The sequence below is a fragment of the Euprymna scolopes genome, chromosome 29 (genome assembly GCF_053919585.1).
Source record: "Euprymna scolopes isolate OS-2025 chromosome 29, ASM5391958v1, whole genome shotgun sequence".
NCBI classification, from domain to species: domain Eukaryota; kingdom Metazoa; phylum Mollusca; class Cephalopoda; order Sepiida; family Sepiolidae; genus Euprymna; species Euprymna scolopes.
Window position 1 is genome coordinate 105,374,733 of NC_136510.1, and position 25,280 is coordinate 105,400,012.

The 25,280-nt window shown below is 32.5% G+C and overlaps 1 protein-coding gene across 1 annotated transcript in view; it reads left to right on the forward strand.

The window, feature by feature from the left end:
• The window catches only part of LOC145252800 (protein fuzzy homolog), an 809,960-nt gene that overhangs the window by 226,991 nt on the left and 557,689 nt on the right, over positions 1-25,280 (forward strand). The window contains exons 2-3 of the mRNA XM_080112756.1: positions 7,271-7,366; positions 16,154-16,257. Of these exons, the coding sequence (XP_079968882.1) occupies positions 7,349-7,366; positions 16,154-16,257 (122 nt within the window). The 5' untranslated portion in view covers positions 7,271-7,348. The remainder of the gene's footprint in view (positions 1-7,270; positions 7,367-16,153; positions 16,258-25,280) is intronic.

The window sequence follows — 25,280 nt, forward strand, 5'->3', positions numbered from 1 at the left end:
TAATAACTATGAAATAATAACTACGAAATGATAACTACGAAATAATAAATACGAAATAATAACTATGAAATAATAACTACGAAATGATAAATACGAAATCATAAATACGAAATAATAAATACGAAATAATAACTATGAAATAATAACTACGAAATAATAAATACGAAATCATAAATACGAAATAATAAATACGAAATGATAACTATGAAATAATAACTATGAAATAATAACTACGAAATAATAACTACGAAATAATAAATACGAAATAATAACTACGAAATGATAAATACGAAATAATAACTATGAAATGATAAATACGAAATAATAACTACGATATAATAAATACGAAATAATAACTATGAAATAATAAATACGAAATCATAAATACGAAATGATAACTACGAAATAATAAATACGAAATAATAACGACGAATAATAACTACGAAATAATAAATACGAAATAATAACTACGAATAATAACTACGAAATAATAACTATGAAATGATAAATACGAAATAATAACTACGAAATAATAAATACGAAATAATAACTACGAATAATAAATACGAAATGATAACTACGAAATAATAAATACGAAATGATAACTACGAAATAATAACTACGAAATAATAAATACGAAATAATAAATCCGAAATGATAAATACGAAATAATAAATACGAAATAATAAATACGAAATAATAAATACGAAATGATAAATACGAAATAATAAATACGAAATAATAACTACGAAATAATAAATACGAAATAATAAATATAAAATAATAAATACGAAATGATAAATACGAAATGATAAATACGAAATAATAAATACGAAATAATAACTACGAAATAATAACTACGAAATAATAAATACGGAATAATAAATACGGAATAATAAATATGAAATAATAAATACGAAATAATAACTATGAAATAATAACTATGAAATGATAACTACGAAATAATAAATACGAAATGATAAATACGAAATGATAAATACGAAATAATAAATACGAAATAATAAATACGAAATCTGCATGAATTAAAATATATTTAAGAGTATTTTACAATCTGGCAAGCAGGATACAAAACATTATCTATACAAACAAAACAGTAAATGTATGTAGGTTTGTCGGTTTGTGTGCAAATATTTTAATTTAAAATCTATCTATTGGTAGCTCAAATGATAGGGAATGCGGATGCACCACTAAATATTTTAGTTTCAATTCTAGTTGGTGGCACCCAAGTCATTTTTTTAAACTTTTGAAGTCACTATTATATATTAGGTACAATATAATATTCAATAAAGAATTTTCGCTGTCATAATAAATATGAAATCTGCATGAATTAAAATATATTTAAGCGTATTTTACGACAGGGCAAAGCGGGCGTCTTCCACTAGTAAATAAATCAATAAAAAGATAGATGAATACAAATAGAAATATTTTATATTTTTAAAAAAATTAGTGTTTACTAACAAAATAGAAATAGAAATCACAGTAAAAATAATTTTCTAACGAAGGATTAAAAAAAAATGCTTTTACATATAGAATTTTGATGCTTGAATAACTTCGAAGAATACATACACACACACATATATATATATATGATGAAAATAATGGAAATAGTATTCCGACAAAATAGAGAAATAAAAAAGAACAAACCGTATTATGTGTTCATCAACGTTCGTCTCGGAAGTCTCGAAATAAAGACGAAACGTTGATGAACACATAATACGATTTTTTCCTTTTTATTTCTCTCTCTCTCTCTCTCTATATATATATATATATATATATATATATATATATATTCTTCGAAGTTATTCAACCATCAAAATTCTATCTATAATAGCATTTTTTTAAATCTTTCGTTATATATATATATATATATATATATATATATATATATATATATATATATATATACTAGTAAAAGTACCCGTCGTTGACTGGGTTCAAAAACAGCCTACAGAAAATTGAATCTGATTTATGAAAGTATGATAGATTATGAAAAGGAATGGTTGTAAAGAGATAACTTCGAATTTGGGTGTATCAAAATAAAAGCAAAATATGATGAAAGTAAAAATAAAATAGATAAACCCCATAATTTATTAGACCATACCTGTTCACACTGAAACACTTATCACAATATTCTGTGGATCTATATTAAAAAAACCTTGTTAAACTTTGTGACATATTTCCATTCTATGGAGATCAGGCGCGAACGAACACCCCATAATTTTGTTATACCATATTTCTTCAAACTAAAACATAATTATCAAATTATACTTATGCAGATAGATATAAAAAGTCTTTATTAAAGTGTGTGCCTATTTCCATTTTATGGAGGGCAAGCGAACGAAGACCCCACAATTTTATTATACCATCCCTATTTCAAAATCTATATCAAAAACACTTGTAAAGTTTTTTTTTTTATTTTAAAATTTTTTTATTTCCATACTTTGTGGACCAGGTGCGAACGCAGACCCCAGAATTTTAATGAACCACCGTTCTGCTAGATCAAACATACCCATTCCTGTCTATCGATACATCTTCTATCATTATATGTCATCAGTTTTCTATAATAGTTAACCATATAGGCGCCTATCCGTGACCAGACACACACACACAGACGTTCAGCTTATATATATATATATATATATATATATATAGTTTTGATCTCACTACTGTATATTGGGTTCGATATAATAATCGATAGACAATTGTCTATATAATAATATATACATAATCTGCATAAATTAAAATATCATATATCATATCGTATCTTATGACAGAGCAAAACCGCCTCCCTTCTGCTAATATATATATATATATATATATATATATATATATATATATATATATATGTGTGTGTGTGTGTGTATTATGTGTGTGTATTTATATATATATGTGTGTGTGTGTATTATATATGTGTGTGTGTGGGTCTATTACATATATATATATGTGTGTGTGTGTGTATGATATGTGTGTGTATTATATGTGTGTTATCATATATGTGTGTGTGTATTATATATGTGTATGTGTGTGTATTATATATGTGTATGTGTGTGTATTATATATATATATGTGTATGTATTATATATGTGTGTGTGAGAGTGTATTATATGTGTGTGTGTATTATACATATGTGTGTGCATATTATATATATGTGGTCGTGTGTGTATATATATATATTATGTGTGTGTGTGTGTATATATATATTATGTGTGTGTGCATATATATATATATTATATGTGTGTGTGCGTATATATATTAGATATGTATGTGTATATTATATATGCGTGTGTGTATTATATGTGTGTGTATGTGCATATTATATATGTGTGTGTTATCTGTGTGTATATATGTGTATATGTATATTGTATATATGTATTTATTGTATAATATATATATATATATATATATATTGTATATGTTATATAATATATATAATTAAATTAGTTGGTCAGTCCAACTGTTCAGTGATTGTTGATTTCGTTAACTCTGATGAGGGTTCAGGAACCTAATAAACCTTTACTAGCTTTTTTTTCCCACTTCAGTCCCCTTCACCTCTTGCTCCCTTTGTACACTGCTGACCTTCTGTCACTAAAATGAATAATTGCCTATTAATACCAGTTTTCTGCTTTCATGGAAATGATTAATGGAATCGCCTCCACCCGCACCCCCACGGTTCAGTCCATTGTCTGTTTGGTCTATGTAAGAAATTAAATATAAATAAAATATCATCCCTGTTTAAAGGGTCGAGCGAAAGAAATGCTTCGAGGAGCATTATTAGAGGATCCAGGGGTTTAATTATTTGGTGCTCATTGTCAGTCGTTATTATTCCTCAGGCCTGCTGGGCAGCTCTAGGGGAGGGAGGATTCTTCATCTGTGTCTTAGGGGCAGGGATTATTAGAAGACGCAGACTCCTATTTACTAAGGATTCAGCCAGGATAGAATTGGCCATCTGAGATGAAATTATAGTTTAGAGTTGTGAGTCCAAGGAGTATCACATTAACCCATGGGAAAGTTTAAACGTTGGTGATGCGGGGTTGATTTTCGAAAAAGTGCGGTTTATATATTATCTATTAACTATTTTATTTAGTTAGCCGCACTATTGGTTTTGATTAAACCGATTGTCTGCTTTATGATAAAGACCAATGTGTATTTATTCTCATTTAAATAAAGATATATCTGAAAGACATCATATAGCAAGTCAGACAATCTCTATTTTACACTGTCTGAAATTTAATTTAAATACAATTTCTCACTCTAATCACTTTTATTTTTGTGACAGAACGGATATACAAATTACCATTAGCGTATGAAGCGATGCTCTTTGTGTACTTTGATTCACTACTCGCATAGCAGCAGCCGTATAGCACAATGGTTAAGCTCTGACTGTCGGGTTTGATCCTGGCTTCAGGTAGTTGCTTGTCTAGCCGTACTGATGAGCTGTGAAACAGCGAAACAGTACTGTATGTGGATGACTATATTTATTTATTCATCTGTATATTAATACCGTAGTAGTGTGTCACGGTTTCCCTATTATGAATTATTCGATCAGGAGATCCTATTTATTAAAAAGGAGGATAGAAGGTCTTATTCATGAAATTGTTTATTTGGCCAACCAATTCTGGTATTCTGACTTCATTACTTCTCCCACACCTCTAATTGTCCCTCACAGACTCTCTGCCTTCCTTGAATCTCTTATGCCATCTAAAAACTGATGCTCCGTTCATGCAAGATGGTATAAAAACAGTTAGAAGCATTCCATGCATTTTCATGGCATTTTTCCAAGTTTAGAACAGAATCTTATTATTGTTCTTCTAAAGTGTCCTCACATCCAGATTGCATTTTTAACATTGGATTTCAAAATCAGGCTTTAGTAGGGTGTATTCCAATTCCTGCTGTAGATGTTCATTTGAATCTGAAATCATAAAAATTCAGTATGTAATTGCTATATATCTTATGACATGACTGACCAATTTTTAAGAGTTTATGACAATTTTAAATGCCTGTACAAAAAAGCACCTCAAGCAAAATTTTCTCCTAAAACAGTAATTATTCAGCACATATTTAATATAAGGAAAGCTAAGAGAGACACTTTGATAAATAACGCAAGAATATCAAAGTTTGTTTTCTAAAAGACACATTTCAAACCATTGTAATTTATTTTCTGTATATTGTTATTACTGAAATATATCACCATGATTAATTTCTTTTTTCTTTCAAATTATGAAAGCGTCATTCATATTTTCCTGCAATAATCTCACTCATATAGACCCGAAAATGAGCTTCTTTAGTCAACAGAAAGATTAGTCATCTTCCATCATGATAATGCTCATCCTCACACCTGTTGTATAGAGAGGAGGATGAGATCGCTGTATAGACATATGTTGTATAGAGGAGTTAGGGTTACTTTTCCTCTGTCAACTGATCTTGCTACCTCAACTGTTCTACATCTACTAACCCAAGAACCCTCACCCATTCTTTCCATGTGACCATCCCATTAAGGTATCCTGTTCTGTGCATGTCTTAATATACTGTCCCGAATTGATCTTGTTGTATAGCGGGGTATCACACGGGGGTATATTACAGTTCGTATTTACATAAAGGTATCATATTTTATAAGAAGAAGAATATAGATGCTTCATACCATTCCTTTCTCCAAGAGTTCTTCTATCTTCACTGCTCGGCTCTGTGATGAAACATACAACGACTAACACCATAACCGATTGAGACACTTGTTTTTTTTTTCTTCTGTGAAACCACAGAACAACATTTTATATCTTTAAAATATAAATTTATTTCAGCTGTCTCAGTAGCCTTCACAAGGAGTCTGCATTACGTGTCTACATGCTTGTTCTTTACAGCCTCTCTTCCCAGCTTTGAAGCACGTCTGCTCACTTTCATGGCCAAAACTCCCAATCAAATCTTCTTGACATTTGACCTGCCAGTTCTATTACGTCATCACTAAAAGCACACGTCTCCTTACGTGTGACCTCTGTCACATACGCAACTGCTCAAGATTATTTTGTTTATTTAACGTAGCCAATTTATGTAACCATCTTCAGCTAAACAAGAAATAACTCCCAGTTTAAACTATTTTTACAATATCACCGGATAGATAGATAAATAGATAAATAGATAGACAGCTGGGCTTGACCATTACTCCTGATCTTAAATGGAACACGTACATCAAATCTGTTGCCAAGGCCGCTGGAAAACTGATGGGATCTTTCTATCGATCCAGTAGATATCTCACTGCTGATGCAATTCTCTATCTATATAAGAGCCAGGTACGTCCAAGGATGGAATACTGTTGCCACATCTGAGCAGGAGCTGCTAGGAAAGACTTGTTCTGCCTTGACAGGGTTCAAAATAGACTTCGTAGCCTCGTAGGAGATGTCCTTTTCTCTTCCCTGCAACCTCTATCTCACAGAAGAGATGTTGCGAGTTTGTCTCTGATGTATCGTTATTTTCATGGAAAGTGTTCAACTGAGCTTCAGTCTATGGTCCCCCCTCGCCTAACTTTCACAAGAAACACTCGTCTAGCTGAAAACACTATCAATAATTTCCCCCACTCTTTATCTGTGCCTAAACCTAAACGTAGATTCCATGAACAAAGCTTCTTTCTTAGAACTGCACGCCTGCGGAATTTTCTTTCGTTTTCCTGCTTTCCGGCTGACTACAATATGGTTGTCTTCAAGTCTAACATAAATAAGTTCTTGATGAGTCGTTCCATATAAGTTATCAAATTTACCGAATTTTCATAACTAATGATTACTATATTGTCCAATTTCTACTGTACACTCTTTAACCCTTATCCTTGAGTGGCCTCTTGGCCTTGATAAAGTGGTGATGCCTATGTAAAAAAAAAAATTTAACTTTTAACAATATTATTATCTAACACACAGCATTACTGATCAAAGATCTAGAAAAATGTGGTTGAGAAATCATGCCCCATCCTGCATATTCTTTCCTTAAGAATTAAAAAACCGTTTAGATGACCTTCATTATTTGAGGAGATTAAACATGAATTAGATTATTATTTCACATCAAAACCTCAACAAACAAAAAATTGCAAGCGAGACATTTATAAGCTTGTTAATAGACATAATCAAGTTATAGAGAGCAAAGGTCGTTATTGTTATGAATAAAGATGTTCAAAAACAGTTTTTCAATCTTCAAGATTGGATTTTAAATCTGCAAACGTTTTGGTACTGACCTGGTACTTAAAACTGCTTTTTTTTATTCACTTTTTTAGATTCCGTACCGTTTACTGGTCTTTGAATTGCTGACCAATGTCCAGGTATGCCTTCTTTGTGGATCCAGTCCCTCCTTGATGAAGTTGGAAAGTGAGGTAAGTCTCTTGCGATTTCCATGTAAATATGCAATTAATAGAAAAACAAACTTTCAATGGCATAATGCCGCTTACCTCCTTACTAAATTGCAATTGTCTTTTGCTGTGTTTACGTCATCATCAAAATGGCGTAACTAAAACAAAACACAATTTCAACTTCTTGTCCGATTTTCGGATTTTGTAATCACGCTTATATTCCTTTGTTTTCTTTTAAAAGTTGATGAGTTTCTTTTTTTCTGGGGAATTAAGGGTGGAATGAATTCAAAAATTGACATAACAATTACATGAATGATTCTGCACTACGAAACAGGTGCTGTCAAAAATTAACATTTTAACATGCTGAAAAGAATAAACGGTAAGATAGATAACATCTTTAGATTTGGAATATAGAATTTTGTCCTATATATATATATATAATATATATATATATATATATATATACTTTTTATTTGTTTTTACATAAGCAGTACTATGTTGCTGCGCAGTCATAAAAATGTTTTGGCGGTATACCTTGCTCTACTTCGGTATTGAGCACTCTTATATTAATCTCGTTATACTTCATTAGTTACTTTACCTCTGGAAGTAACAACCTCGAATTATATATATATATATATGTATATATATGTATATATACTAGCAAGACCCGTTAACTGACGTTGCCCAGTGGAAGTCTGCACACCTTGCAAAAAGTAAGCTACAATTGTTGCTGGTGGCCACTAGAATCCCTGCACAATTGCGAACACTGGCGGCCGCGGGCGAAATGAAATAATCTGGCTTTCACTTGCGATTAGTGATGGTTTGGGGTGATAACATGTTTGAATTAAAAAAAAAAGCAATTAAGGGAATGCGTAAATCAGTAGTCTACAGGGAACAAACTCACCCACTCACAAATAAAAAGTTTGTATGTGTACATTCATATATTTATATTTGTGTGTCTCTGTTTACATATGTGTATTGCATACAAATATTGTATACAAATGTATATAATAGTTTTTGTAATCTGAATAACTAATTCACAATTGTATTCTTAGTATCGCCTGCACTGAGGATTGAACATTCAACGTCTATTTACCACCTCTCCTGGAGTTGCGACACAAGGTCAGATGTGGGTTTGATGAAAATCTTTTTCTGAGGGACGAACTAGATTTGAACTTATCACATCCAGGTTTTCTATCCATGTCATTAACTACTAAGCCACCATCTGCTTTTATTTTATTTATTTGTATCTTACTAATTATAAAACATTGTCCACCGTCCTTGCTTGCTTGCTTAAATCTTGTACTATGCTTGCTCGTCTGGGCTCCAATCTCTGATTCCCTTCTCACCAATTTTTTCAGAAAAAATACCTGTCTAGCTGAAACCACTGTTAATAATTTTCCCTACTCGTTGACTGTGCCTAAATCAAAAACATAGATTCTATGAACAAAGCTTCTTTCTTAGAAATGCACACGTGTGGAACTCTCTTCCATTTGCCTGCTTCTCAGCTGATTACAACTTGCTTGTCTTCAAGTCCAACATAAACAAATTCTTGATGAACCGCCCCCTTAAGTAATCCAATCTACCAAATTTCCATTACTAACGATTACTACGATATTATCCTATTGGTTACTGCACACTCAATAACCCTTATCCTCGAGTGGCCTTCGAGCCTTGATAAGTGGTGACTCCTATGTAAAAAAAAAAAAAAAAAAAGAATTTGAATTCGTTTGTCATTTCCTCAGATTTTAACGTTATGTAAATTTTTCAATCTTAACGACTAAGGCTGAAAAGCTATACATTTTGGTTTCGATTCTAGCTGATGGCAACTAAGTTATATTTTTTAAAAACTTTGGAAATCAATTATATATTGGGTACAATATAATAATTTGTAGAGAATTGGCTCTATGATATTAAATACGAAATCTGCACCATGTATTTAAGCATTTTTGATGACTATGTCATGCCAGGTGGACACTATTACATATTCCGTATAATATAATAATCAATAGAGAATTGGCTGTATAATAAATACAAAATCTATGTGCATTAAAATATCATATTAAAGCGTATCTTACGACCGGGCAACGCCGGGCGCCCGTCTAGTATATTTTGAAATGGTATTTTTTAATTATTCTGTTGGTTTGATATTTTCAATTTCCGCTTTTTTATAATTTTTTCTCATTTTTCTCATTATTAGTCAGGATTTAGATTTATTTCTCGCAACCTGACAAACTAATAAGTGAATTTAAAAAAGAAAGGGACCAAAAAAAATCCCTAGGGCTTATTTGGCGTAGGAAGGCGGAGAGATGGGGGTGGGCATCATAGATCGGGTGCAGAGGTCTCATCCATGCCACAGAGAGCCTTCGAGCCAAAACCTGTATCTTGAGCTCATGTTTTAAACCCCTCTCCCACACCATCGCCCCCCCCCCCGTGTCGCATTCATACACTATTTTTCCTCTTTGACTGCAAATAGGAAATGCTACATTTCTGGATTTCATTTTAATTTCGTTTTTTTTTAATTTTAATTTAATTTTTTTTCTTTTAAATGTGAGACCATCATCGCTATGAGGGATAAGTGAACTGCATTTCTGCGTGATGTCACCAGGAAGAGGAATTGTCGTTGTATTTCTTATACCAAAACTAGCCTCCCCGAGGGATCTTCATTGTCTTTGCAAATACTTCTTTTGTTTTCCGTTTAAGTGTTGAATGAGGAATACTTATTAACCTTGGAATCGTTCGTGCTTGAACACCTTCACCATCTAAAATGCCGCTGCCAGAGTGGTCTAATGAATACACTTACAGACTATGGAATCGCTGACACAATTTCAGATTTGTATTATTTTGATTTTTCAGACTACTGGTCTCATCTGGAATTCTATTTTCACATTTCGGCCGATGTAATGTCCAGCCTTCTTCAAGTGTATCTTGTCGAACTCTGAAATCTTTCTGTCGATCTTTGAAATCTGCACTAAATTTGGAATGGAACCCTTTATTTAATCCACAGGGTGGGGGTAGCATGCTCTCATTCTGTCAGCCATAACAGTGAAATTCTTAAATAATTTGCAATTGTATTCTTAGTTTCACCTAAACTGAAGATTGAACCTTCAACTTTCAGAAGAGTTTCACTTAGAACTGAATGTCACCTAGTACTTTATCCGTTACGCTCTTGCAAGTAGTAAGTGACACTCTTCTGGAGGTTGAACGTTCAATCCTCAGTGCAGACGATACTAAGAATGGATATTACTTAGGACTTCTACTTGAACGAGAGAATGTTGCCCATGTAGATTAGATAAAAGGGTTGATTTGAAAGTCCATAGAGATTCCCGAGCTCTACAGAAAGATCCCAAGTTCAAAAAGATAAACCGAAAGGATGGAGGTAATATCCACCAAAATGTTGTGCAAACAACTGAAGATGAGAAAAATAGTTCGAAGTATCAAAATAATACCAATTATCATTCTTCATCTTAACAATTCAGAAAATATAAATTTTAAATCCTATCTAATGTTCTGCCCTAACACTGTGGGGTAAAGGTATGAACTCACAACTTACCCTTCAGCTATAGGAATAAGCGATCATTCCATAAAGATGTAACTCATGCCTATATGTTCTGGAGTTCTGGAGTTTCTTCCCCAGAACCGCTAGACTCTGGAATTCCATTCCAGGTTCCTGCTTCCCTAACTGTACTGACATGCAGAAGTTCAAGTGCAACGTGAACCGACATCTTGCTGCCCAAATCCCAACATAGTGCCCCAGTAGTTGCTGCCCCTGATAGTAGCCCCCTACACCAAAGTGGCAATGCGCCTTGTTTGGGGTGAAAATGTAATTAAAAAAAAAAAAAAAAAAAATAGAAAAAGTTTTAACTGTACTTACTCAGATAAAAATCAACAGTCGATATGACCAATGGTATATCTGAGAAGTTGCATAGAAATAGTTATTATATGCTAGATTGTATTCTACAGTCTATCTAGAAGGAATGGCGGAAGAGTGCAGAAAAAGAAACAAAACATAAAGAATTTGGCTTTATAACATATGTTCCTGGACTTGTAGATCAATTGATTAGCTAATCAAAGCAACATGCTCTGATGAACTCGTTGCACTTGTGCTCCCTCGACATACATATCCCTGACAAGCCCACTTAGCACAAAATCACACCCCTTCACTTTTGAGATGCCAGAAAGCTTTCTACTCTAATAGTTTCTCCCGTCGAACAGCTAGATTTTGGAATTCCCTTCTTGCTATCTGCTTCCCTTACTGTACTGGTATGCAGAAGTTTAAATTTAAACCAAACATAAAATGTAACGTAATCTTCCCTAGGCATAGTTTCAAATAGTAACCCCTTTCGTCCAAATGGAGTGAACGTGAGTTCAAAAACAAAAATGAAACACGAAGAAATAACTATGAATAAATGTGAAAGTCAGATTTATTTCTCCCACTAAAGCCAAAACCCCTATTTCAAGTGAATTCAACTTTATGCAATAGATGATTTGATTTGGCTTGTATTGTGCCAAACACTAGCGAAGCATAATTTTTTCATCACTTTTAATGAAGGGTATGAATAATTTACAACAATAAATCAATGTATGTAAAAATTCGTAAGTTGAAATAATCTTGAAGCTGATTCATTTGAAATTGATATCACAAATCAATTGTATCAATAAGTAAAAAATGTATTTTTAATCAGTATATAAATACTTTCAAAGTCTTATTTTACTTAGTATGTATATATAAACTAGTGATGGGACGATTTCGATTTTTTACAAATCTCTAAATATTTAACTATAACATGCTTATTTTGTTTTGATTAGTGTAAAAATACATGTTAAATGCGTTGTATATTGTAATTATATTGGAAGAGATGATATATTAAAACGTGTCACGTGTTGTCTAGTGGATGTAAGATATTGTTCTTTTAACAGACATTATTAATAAACGTATAAATTGCATGTATGTTGTTTAGCCAGGAGAATATGATGTTGACGTGTAAACTGAATCATGTTGTATCAGACTTATCACACGGAATATTTTACAGTTCATATATAAGAATAATAATATATGCTTCATACCTTTTTTTTTAAGAGTCTTCTATCTTCCCGCTGCTCTGTGATGAACCATGAAACCATCAGCACCATCCAATTGAGATATCTGTTCTTCTTGTGAAACCATAAAACAACTCTTTATATTTTTATAATATAAATTTATTACAGTTGTCTCAAATGGTTTTCACAGGATCTGCATTTTCAATTTTTACAGCCCGCTCCTAGCTGTCTGTCCACCCCTGTCTAGATGTCTGTCCACTCTGGTGGTCAAATCTCAACTCTCTGAATCTCTCCAAAACTAACTACATCACGTGTTCTCTTACGTCACCTAATTACGTGTCTCAGACAAACCTAATGTCCACAACTAGTTATTTGTTTATTCAAACCCCAAAATAATGTTTACATCTATTTTCTATTTTCACATTCCTTTTGCGATTCACACGTCAATCATTTCTTCCCCAATTTAATTGTTTATTCTTCTAATCATAATAACTGATCCAGCGACCATCCGTCACTCAAATCAATTAATAACAATAACAATGTTTTGACCCTTGACCCCGCTTGCCACAGTTAACACATATACTACGCTATGATCACAGCCTAAAAGGGTCATAACATTACAAATGCGCATAAATTTTTTTAAATGTAAAACACACGGGTGATCTATGGCGATTAGCTTTACTGGTAGTTTAAAAGAAATAAATATCTTATTTTATCATTATTATAACCAGATAAATAAAATCGCTGGAATGAGGTGGGCAATTGACAGATCCTTTTTTGCAAAATTATTCGTTTATCAAATGTTTTTCTCAGTAAAATGATGGTATCATTTGCAATTCACAAATGCTGTTCAGATGTCAGTCTCTTTATGATGAATTGCCAAACTAAGCTGAACTCAGAATAATTGATGCTTGTTTACTCTGCATTAAAAAAATAATAGTTTGCTGCTTCTAAAAAACATTTTAGACCAATTCTAAAAATATATCGACCAGGATGAAATATTAAATCTGAAGATAAAAAACATAATTTGGTCATATTTGGTCATAATTTGTTAATGTTTATTCAAGTTGTAAACTATGTTTCAAAAAATTAAATTATTATATTTAGAGCAGTCCTCCGTCCTTTATAAAACAAAAATATTTGATAAAAATTGGATGAATTAAACACTCATATAAAAAAGGAATTTTCAACGATAAAGTTTGAAATGTCAAATTTTTTATGTATCATTCAATTGTTATTAAGAAAAACATATTTTGATACAGCGGGAACATTACTTTAAATATTAAAATTTGTATTATAATAACACTAACAGTGGTAGTAAATTTGCATGTAAGGGTGAAAGCTCTTAAAATTTCCTGCGTATATGACTAAAAAATATTGACCAGGATTAAATATTAAAATTGAAGAAAAATTAATTTGATAATGTTTTATTTATCTTTTTGCAATATATTTAAAATAGTCCTCTGTCTTAATCCAAAATTCATTCATTCGAAATTGATTAGAAATAAATTTCATCAATGGTTCAAAATATACTTTCAATAAGTATATTAATGTAGATATAAACTGATTATTGTTGATTTTTAAATTTTGTTTGTCTTGTTAAATTTAAAGTATTTATTAAATACTGTGTACACGTACTGTCAAGGCGCCTCTTTCCTTCCACTAGTCTGAGGGAGACCCTTGTGCATGGTCGAGAACCCATTTAGCCGATTAGGGTAACATAAGGTCGTGGAAAGCGGGTAACTGACGCCATACGGAAGCAAGCAGAAATAATTCTGTTCATCTTTTTGTATTTCGTTGTGCTGAACAGAAGATACATCTGGTTAAAATAGTCAAGATGAGCGCCCAGTTTGGACACTGCTCGGACAGAAAGAAACTGCAACCTTCTGTTTGTACAACTGCAAAGAAAGCTATGGCAATACGTCAAACGCCTTATTCGAGAAACAGCGTGAATAAGGTTCTGAATCAGAACACCTTGCTTGGTAGGAATTACCATGGTAGACAGCTGACACCTGATCGTCATCAAACTATTCTCCGACAACCAGCAAAAAATAACAGGCAAGATCGTTGGTAGAAGAAACAGAGGACGATAGCGAGAAACATACATTGACAGTCTGAACACCTGGGCAACATAAATAATGATGAGAAACAATGAATTCATGAATGCTTCAAGGCAGAGAGAGAGAGAGAGAGAGAGAGAGAGAGAGAGAGAGAGAGGGGGGATGAAGAGCCATCGCATCAATGCCTGTACCAGGCAAGACACCGCTGGAATGAATAAACATCCTTGGTCTAAATTAACAAAATATATATATATATATATATATATATATATATATATATATATATATATATGCGTCGCCAGTGTTCGCATTTGCTATTTTGTCTGGATGTATTATGAAAATCTTGATAGCAAAGCATACAATTATGTCAGTGAATTAATTTTTATCATATATAAAATATCATTTCTGATGGCCTAAAGAAAATTAAACGCCCATTTGACTTTTTATCATTAAGCGGTTAATTTTTTTTTTTTAATTCGTTTAAACGATCAGGTTAGTTTGGGGTGGTTTTCTGACTTGCTATTTGCGTTTGCACATTACTTTCTTAGTGAAAGGGGGGGAAATAAATGGATGACTTTTTATTTATATTATTTAATTGGATTTCATTATTGAGATGAGGATTATTTATTTATTTATTTATATCGGACTATTATCCTCATCTCTTTTTTTAGTTGTTGTTTTGAAAATAATAACTAAAAATAAAGATGAGGATAATAGTCCGCAATAAATAAAATTAATAAATTGACTTTTTATTTGTTTTAAAAACGATCAGTAATTCCGTTTTTTTTTATTTGTTTTATTTTATTTATTTATTTATTTATTTTTTTTGCACATGAAAAAGGAATTCTGTTTAGTTAATTCTTTAATAGTGCTAACTTTGTATTGTCCGTTTGTCGTACGTCGGAAAGTAAAAAAAGATTTCCGGGAAACGCCGGGTCTGGAACAGCTAGTAAAATGTATAATTCATTGAATAAAAGCGGTAAATATCAGTAAACGCGAAAATAATCTTAAATTATTTTTTAATAAAATATTTTCATTTCCGACGTACGACAAACGGACAATACAAAGTTAGCACTATTAAGGAATTAACATGGTAACGTTCAAATCTAATGTAAATAAGTTTTTGTTGAGCCGTCCCTATAAATAATCAAATTCTACCCAATTTTCACCATTAAAAAATTACTACAATACCATTTTACATTCATTAACCCTTATCCTCAAGTGGCCTTTGGGCCTTGATAACTGGTGACTTGAATGAGTGCTTTATACCAGATTGATGTTTGAATATAATTAAATATGTGCTTATTATTGAATTAAATACTAATCCCCATTAATCCATAGCCGTACATTTAGTCTGCTGTACCTTATTGTAACGAAGGTCTATGCAAAATTTCAGTCAGATCAGCGCAGTAGTTTCCAAGAAAAAGTGGAACAGACAGACAGACTGACCAATAGAAACGTAATATAGATATAACATCATTTTCCTTTTAAATAACATGCCCAGCTTTGGTCACAAGCATACAGGCACAATATCTCCATTATATTAAGGCTCTTTGTTTGCTTATTAATAACATTCATATTTGATCCAATATTTTGATTTCTAGATTTGACCCTCTCATTGTAGACCATTCGACCTGTGTTCATTTAATTTGTGACTTTTGATTTCATCATCGCTGACTCTCCAATTTCTGTTTTATGATTTGATCGGCAGATCGGAAGGTTCTGGAAGCCCGCCTTTGAATCCTTGAAATCACTCGGTCAGATCTACCCTCGGAACTTTCCACTTTCAACTGTCATCGACCAGAACATCCTCGGGTGAGTAAAACAATTCAATCCAGTTGATCCGTTTTTGTTTTGAGAATCGCTCTCTTTGACACGTTTGGAGATATTTATCTCCTCCGCCTACTACTACTCCTACTACTACTCCTCTTACTCTTGTTCTTGGTGTTGTGAATTGAATTTATTCTTCCCATTCCAATCCGTGAGGTTTCCAACGATCCTCAATATTGCCACAATCCTTCATTTTTCTTTGCTTTCTGGGTGAAATAAAGACCGGTTTTAATTCAAGGGAGTGGCTGAATCACCAGATTAAAAATGATTGAGATTTTAACCCCTTTTTTAAAAATTTTATACTAGTAGTCTTACCAAGACCAAAAGCCGCTCAAGGATAAAGATTAATAAGACTTTTAGTTGGATGATGAAATAGTATTACGAAAGGATCCAGAACTGATTCACAGGTTGACTTGACATATATTCGTCGGCATTGGACTTGAAAACGACTATGTTGCAGTTTGTAGGGAAACATTTCCATGGTAATGTGTATCATAGGTGATAAGTTTTTGTAAAGAAACTCTGCTCATAGACGTTTCCTTTTAGTTTTAGACACGTAGAAGAGGAAAGGAGAGTCGTTTGCAGTGTTGGTAGAAAACAAGTTCTTGCTTAGAATGTCTTGTGGGTTGGGTACAGAGATTGAAGCTCAGTCGAGCACCTATCATCGAAATATGGATAAAGCAGTAAAAGATTTGCAACGACTATTCATTTTTTTTGGGAGGGGGTTGCCTCATACAGAGTTTCTCTTTTGGGGTGCTGGATTTTCTCCCCAAATTAAAAACTGATGATAAAAGTGAGTGACATTTTCAGTTGGATGATGAAGCAGCACTACGAAGGGATTGAAAACTGTAATTAGTTCACGGGACAACTCGACAAACATTTGTTGACATTGGATTTCAAAACCACCATGTTGTGTCCTGTAGGGAAGCATTCCCATGGTAACGTGTTCCACGAGTGGCAAGTCTTGGAAAGAAACTCTGTTCATGGAAGTTTTACTTGATTGCTCAGATACTGTTGCATGTCAATCCTTTTGCTGAGAGAGAGAGAGAGAGAGAGAGAGAGAGAGAGAGAGAGAGAGAGAGAGAGAGGAAACTGCACTAACCCTATTTGGGTTTAACCGCCTTTCTTCAAAGGAGGAAGTTCCATGGGGGTATAACATTCATAAGCGGTCCCTAGTCGGATTTGTAAACTTGTTAGAGGAGATGACGATGTTAGTTTTTTTGGAACTCTTGCAAGGAGGCGTTGATGTCCTCCTGGAATGCCTGGAATTCCCAAGTTGGCTACCCATCTGGTACTGACCTAGCTTAAGACTGCTTAACTTCGATTACCCAACGTGAACTGGTATATCAACGTGATTTTGCTTATAACATGAACAATTCAAACTCAATCTAAAACATACGTGCTGCCTAATCGTCTTTCCTTTAACATTTACAAGAAACCTTCTAAACTACTGATTTCCATGACATATATATATATACTAGCAGGGCTACCCGGCGTTGCTCGAGACCGTATAAACAATGAAAAAACAAAAGCAGATATTGAACATATGTTTTATTCTTAGGGGAGAGGAATCTTTCATCTCAAGTTTTAGCGTTACAAACAAACATTTGTCTTTTATATATATAGATAATGACAGGTTTTTTGGGGGCCCCCCACGAAGATAACTGATCAGTTGACCAACTTCTAGTGGTCCGTTTGACGTGAAATTTCGATATTTGTCATCCGGGTGATGGGGCTTCGATATGATACCAAATTTGTCAAGTTTGGTTCCGTCTTTCAAAAGTTTTAGCGTTACAAACAAACATACATACATACACACAGACGTTTGGCTTTTATATATATAGACTAGCAGGGCTACCCGGCGTTGCTCGGGACCGTATAAACAATGAAAAAACAAAAGCAGATATTGAACATATGTTTGATTCTTAGGGGAGAGGAATCTTTCATCTCTATGTATTATTTGTTTTATCTACCCTAGGACTGATATTGTTCATGTTTTATCCCTAGCATAGGTAATTTACAGCATGTATATGAAATTGTTTTACCTTAGGGAGAAGAGAACAGGTAATATACAACATAATGTGTCTATATTACATCCCTGGCAACGCCTAGAAACCAGCTAGAACATGTATTTCAGTCAATCTTTATTATATCCTGGGCTATGCCGGGAAACCAGCTAATCTCTTTTTAGTGACTTGACCACCAAAATACCTCCCTAAGTGTGTCCTTTCTTTTGAACTTATTAGATATAGGTATCTAGAAATGTGTGTGAAATTTTGTTGAATGCATTGTTCACTATGATTTTCTTATTGTTCTACACAATATCAACTGTAGCGAAATAACACAGTAAACTTAGTGTAGTGTTAGAATAAAGAGCAAAGGAAAAAATTAGAATCATATTTTGTAATTGCAAATCTAAATTTGCTAGCATGTACCAGTATTTGCCAGGTTGTGGAAATTTGGAACTTATAACATATGTAGTGGCCTTTTCCTAGATACCTATTGCTAAAAATTATACTTTCATTTTGTTAGAAAAATCTCTCTTCAGATGCCCTGCATCATTCAAAATAAAAACAAATATTTTTATAATTGTTTCAGTATATTGCTACACAATGTGAAAGTTTTTAACGTTTGTAAAAAAAATCATGAATGTGCTTATATTGCAAAAAAGAAAATATCAGTGCACAGTATTGAAAGTGTTTGAGATTCAAAAGTCTGTAACATTTCTACTAACTTCATAAGATGTCATGTGAGAAACTGAATTGAATATCAAGACATTATCTGAAGCGTTTTTATTTTGGTGTAACATATGTGTTTACAGTGAACCTTAACTTTTAATAAACAGATTGGTATGCAATGACATAGGCTAAGAATCTTTAAAATATATATAAATTGGAAAAATGTGTGAACAAATGAAAAAAAAATGATCCGCTCCACTTGATGACATCAAGCACAGTAATATTTTAGTGAAGAAAATATGAAATTGATGTTCAGTGATTAGTTTGGATGAATGAGAAAATGTAATTGTTTGATGTATAAAAATAACTCAGTTGCTGTATTTGATATTAAGCAGCAAAATATAGTGATTTGAATATTTGGGAAAACATCAAACCAGATTATGTAAAAAGAAAAAAAAAAGATGAAATTAGAAAATATATATTTTATGTTTATGAGTTCTGCCAATCAAAATTTTGTGGCAGAAATTGGGTGATTACCATGCAATTTTATTTTGGTAAAATTCTTAAATTATTAGAATGTTTATTATAATTTCTAATTAGTGACTTGTTATAATCAAAATCCGCCCTAAAGAGTGTCCTTTCTTTTATTAGGTATCAGAGTAGGTATCAAGATTTCTACTTCTATACAAATGTGATATTTCAGATCTGTACATAAAAAATTTGTTGAATATATAGGTTGAGAATTGTTCTGTGTCGCTCTCTCTCACACACACACGCATTCTCACTTTTATAGATATAATAGATAGATTACTCTAGATATATTTCCATATGTCTGAATACCCTATATACAAATTTTCAAATCTGTAGATAAAAAAATTTGTTGAGTATATAGGTTGAAAATTGTTCTCTCTCTCTCTCACACACACACATTCTCAATTTTAGAGATATAATAGATAGATTATGCTAGATATATTTCCATATGTCTGAATACCCTATATACAAATTTTCTAATCTGTAGATCAAATATTTGTTGAATATATAGGTTGAAAATTGTTCTTACTCTCTCTCTCTCTCTCTCTGGCTACCTCACACACACATTCTAACTTTTATAGATATAATAGATAGATTATGCTAGATATATTTCCATATGTGTGAATACCCTATATACAAATTTTCTAATTTGTAGATAAAAAATTTTTAGAGTGCATAGGTTGAGAATTGTTCTCTCTATCTCTCACACACACACATTATAACTTTTAAAGATATAATAGATTATGCTAGATATATTTCGATATTTCTGAATACCCTATATATAAAAATTTGTTGAATGTATAGGTTGAGAACTGTTCTCTCTCTCTCTCTCTCTCTCTCTCGCTCACACACACACACATTCTCACTTTTATAGATATAATAGAAAGATTATCCTAGATATATTTCTATTTGTATGAATACTCTATATACAAATTTTAAAATCTGTAGATAAAGAATTTGTTGAGTATATGGGTTGAGAATTGTTCTCTCTCTCTCTCTCTCTCTCTCTCTCACACACACACACACACATTCTCACTTTTATAGATATAATAGATTATGCTAGATATATTTCCATATGTCTGAATACCCTATATACAAATTTTCAAATCTGTAGATAAAAAATTTGTTGAGTATATAGGTTGAGAATTGTTCTCTCTCTCTCTATCACACACATTCTCACTTTTATAGATATAATAGACAGATTATGCCAGATATATTGAAATATGTCTGAATGCCCAATATACAAATTTTGAAATCTGTAGATAAAAAATTTGTTGTATACATAGGTTGACAATTGTCCTCTCTCTCACACACACACATTCTCACTTTTATACATATAATAGATAGATTATGCTAGATATATTTCTATATGTCTGAACACCCTATATACAAATGTTCAAATCTGTGGATAAAAAATTTGTTGAATGTATAGGTTGAGAATTTTTATCTCTCTCTTTTTCTCTCTCTCTCTCTCGCTATCTCACACACACGCATTCTCACTTTTATAGATAAAATAGATAGATTATGCTAGATATATTTCCATATGTCTGAATACCCTATATACAAAGTTTCAAATCTGTAGATAAAAAATTTGTTGAATATATAGGTTTAGAATTGTTCTCTCTCTCTCTCTCACACACACATTCTAACTTTTGTAGTTATAATAGATAGATTATGCTAGATATATTTCCATATGTCTGAATACCCTATATACAAATTTTCTAAACTGTAGGTAAAAAATTTGTTGAGTATGTAGGTTAAGAATTGTTCTCTCTCTCTCTCACACACACACACACACACACACAAGTTCTCACTTTTATAGATATAATAGATAGATTATGCTAGATATATTTCTATATGTCTGCCTACCCTATATACAAATTTCCAAATCTGTGCCCAAAAATGTGTGGAATATATAGGTTGAGAATTGTTCTCTCTCTCTCTCTCTCTCACACATAATCTCACTTTTATAGGTTATATAGGTTGAGAATTTTTTGCTCTTTCCATCACTCACATTCACACTTTTATAGATATAATACATAGATTATGCCAGATATATTTACATATGTCTGAATACCCAATATACACATTTTCAAATCTGTAGATAAAAAATTAGTTGAATATATAGGTTGAGAATTGTTCTCTCTCTCTCTCTTTCTCTCTCTCTCACACACACATTCTCACTTTTATAGATATAATAGATAGATTATGCTAGATATATTTCCATACGTCTGAATACCCTATATCCAAATTTTCTAATATGTAGATAAAAAATTTGTTGAATATATAGGGTGAGAATTTTCCTTCCTCTCTTTCTCTCTCTCTCTTTCTCACACACACACAAGCTGAAAATTGTTCTCTCTCTCTCTCTGACTCTCTCTCTCTCTCTCACACACACACACATGGTCATTTTATAGATATAATAGATAGGTTATGCTAGATATATTTCTATATGTCTGAATACCCTATATACAAATTTTTAAATCTGTAGATAAAAAATTTGTTGAGTATATAGGTTGAGAATTGTTCTTTCTCTCTCTCTCACACACACATTCTCACTTTTATAGATATAATAGATTATGCTAGATATATTTCCAAATGTCTGAATACCCTATATACAAATTTTCAAATCTGTAAAGATAGAATTTGTTGAATATATAGGTTGAGAATTGTTCTCTCTCTCTCTCTTTCACACACATTCTCACTTTTATAGATATAATAGATAGATTATGCTAGATATATTTCCTTATGTCTGAATACCCTATATACAAATTATCAAATCTGTAGATACAAAATTTGTTGAGTATATAGGTTGAGAATTGTTCTCTCTCTCTCTCTCTCACTCACTCACTCACTCACTCACTCACACACACACACACACATTCTACCTTTTATAGATATAATAGATTATGCTAGATATATTTCCATATGTCTGAATACCCTGTATACAAATTTTCAGATCTGTACATAAAAATTAGTTGAATATATAGGTTGAGAATTGTTCTCTCTCTCTCTCTCTTCTCTCTCTCTCTTTCACACACATTCTCACTTTTCTAGATATAATAGATAGATTATGCTAGATATATTTCCATATGTCTGAATACCCTATATACAAATTTTCTAATCGGTAGATAAAAAATATGTTGAATATATAGGGTGAGAATTGTACTTACTCTCTCTCTCTCTCTCTCTCTCTCTCTCTCTCACGCACACATTCTCACTTTTATGGATATAATAGATAGATTATGCTGGATATATTTCCATATGTCTGAATACCCTATATACAAATGGTCAAATCTGTAGATAACAAATTTATTGAATAGATAGGTTGAGAATTGTTCTCTCTCTCTCTCTCGCAACCTTACACACACAACCACACGCAAACATTCTGACTTTTATAGATATAATAGATCGATTATGCTAGATATATTTCCATATGTCTGAATACCCAATATACAAATTTTCAAATCTGTAGGTAAAAAATTTGTTGAATATATAGGTTGAGAATTGTTCTCTCTCTCTCACACACTCACATTCTCACTTTTATAGATATAATGTATAGATTATGCTAGATATATTTCTATATGTCTGAATACCCTATATACAAAGTTTAAAATCCGTAGATAAAAATACGTTGAGTATATAGGTTGAGAATTGTTCTCTCTCTCTCTTACGCACACACACACACACACACACACACATTTTCACTTTTATAGATATAATAGATAGATTATGCTAGATATATTTCCATATGTCTGAATACCCTATATACAAATTTTCAAATCTGTAGATAAAAAATGTATTGAATATATAGGTTGAGAATTGTTGTCTCTCTCTCTCTCTCTCTCTCTCTCTCTCTCTCTCTCTCTCTCTCTCTCTCTCTGGCTACCTCACACACACACACATTTTCACTTTTATAGATATAATAGATAGATTATGCTAGATATATTTCCATATGTCTGAATACCCTATATACAAACTTTCAAATCTGTAGATAAAAAATTTGTTGAGTATATAGGTTGAGAATTGTTCTCTCTCTCTCACACGAAACTGTGCGCTCGGCTTCTTCCCCCCCTTCCCACCCCAAATGCTTGGGAAACTGTGCACTGTTTTTGTTGGTTTTCAAGCTGCCTCTTCACCCCCCCCCACACACACAGTTTAACAGTAGTAGGAGGTCAAGAGAAAGAGGGTGAGAGAGAGAGAAGAGTAAGTTGGTGAGAGAGAGAGAAAAGAGAAAGAGGGTGTTGGTTTTATATTTTTATTATCGTCTAATATTTTGAAAGCTGAATTTCTAATAAAATGTGCATCTATAGGAGATAATGCCTGGGAATGTGTTCCCCCCCCCCACAGTTTAACAGTGGTGTGACGTCAAGAGAAAGAGGGTGAGAGAGAGGGAAGAGTAAGTGGGTGAGAGAGAGAAAGAGAGAGAAAAAAAAGAAAGACGGTGTTGGTTTTGTGAAAAAAGTTGTTATTTACAATTGTTCGCATTCTTGGCCTTTTGGTCAAGATCAAAGTGTAGTATCTGTTTTCAGATGCTGCACTTCTATTTCTTGTTCTCTTTCGGTGGATGAGAAATCCTCCACGACTGAGACAATTTTTATTTTTGTACCTTTTCTCCACGTTAAAAAACGACCCTGGTGTCTAACTCTGTCCCGTGGGGAGGCATAGTAAATAGGTACAATTGTTCGCTATTAGTGGATGTTGACGTCACGTCACGTGACATGACTAAGCGTTTTTTTTTTTTAGTATGAATAACATTTTTTGTTTTAATTATAAAGTCTACACTTAATTTTATAGAAAATGATGTATATATAATAGAAAAAAAAAATTACTGGTTTTGTTGGATTCAAGTGGATCCCCCCCTCCAGTTTAAGAGATAGCAGGTCACGTGGTAATATACAAAATGGCTAGCGTAAATATAAAGATCGGTTTTTTTATCGACGAATATTTTGAAAGCTGAATTTTTTTTTATTCCTGTACATTTTTTCCTGATATTTTTCGTTAAAACTCTTGTATAAATACTATTTTTAACCAGTTAAATACGTTGGAGACATTGTCATGGAGTTTAATAATCTCTAGAACAAAGCAGAAGAGAAATTACAAAAGTATCGGTAAAACAAAGTGTTTGTTTACATTTGTTCGCCATTACTGGATGTTGACGTCACGTCACGTGACATGACTAAGCGTTTTTGGATTATGTAATATTAACATTAAAATGACAGGTTTTTTGGGGGGCCCCCCTAGGAGAGAAATGATCAGTTCACCCCCTTTTAATGGTCCGTTTGGTGTGGAATTTCGATATTTGTCATGCGGGTGATCAAGGTTAAATATGATACATAATTTGTCAACTTTGGTTGTGTCTGTCAAAAGTTTGAGCTGACGTCACGTCACGTGACACGTATTGAATAACGTTAAAATGACAGGTTTTTTTGGGGGCCCCCCTAGGAGAAAAACGATCAGTTGACCCCTTTCTACTGGTCCGTTTGACGTGAAATTTCGATATTTGTCATCCGGGTGATCAAGGTGCAATATGATACCAAATTTGTCAACTCTGGTTCCGTCTTTCAAAAGTTTTAGCGTTACAAACAAACATACATACATACATACATACACACCGATTTTTGCCTTTTATATATATAGAAGATATATATATATATATATATATATATATATATATATATTACAATAGAAAAATGCAAGCATGAAAAGTAATATGGTTGAGCTTAAACATAGAAAAGTAAAGAACTAGTTGTTAAAACTGGAAAAGAAAAAGACAAGATATTCTAGTAAAAAATATAA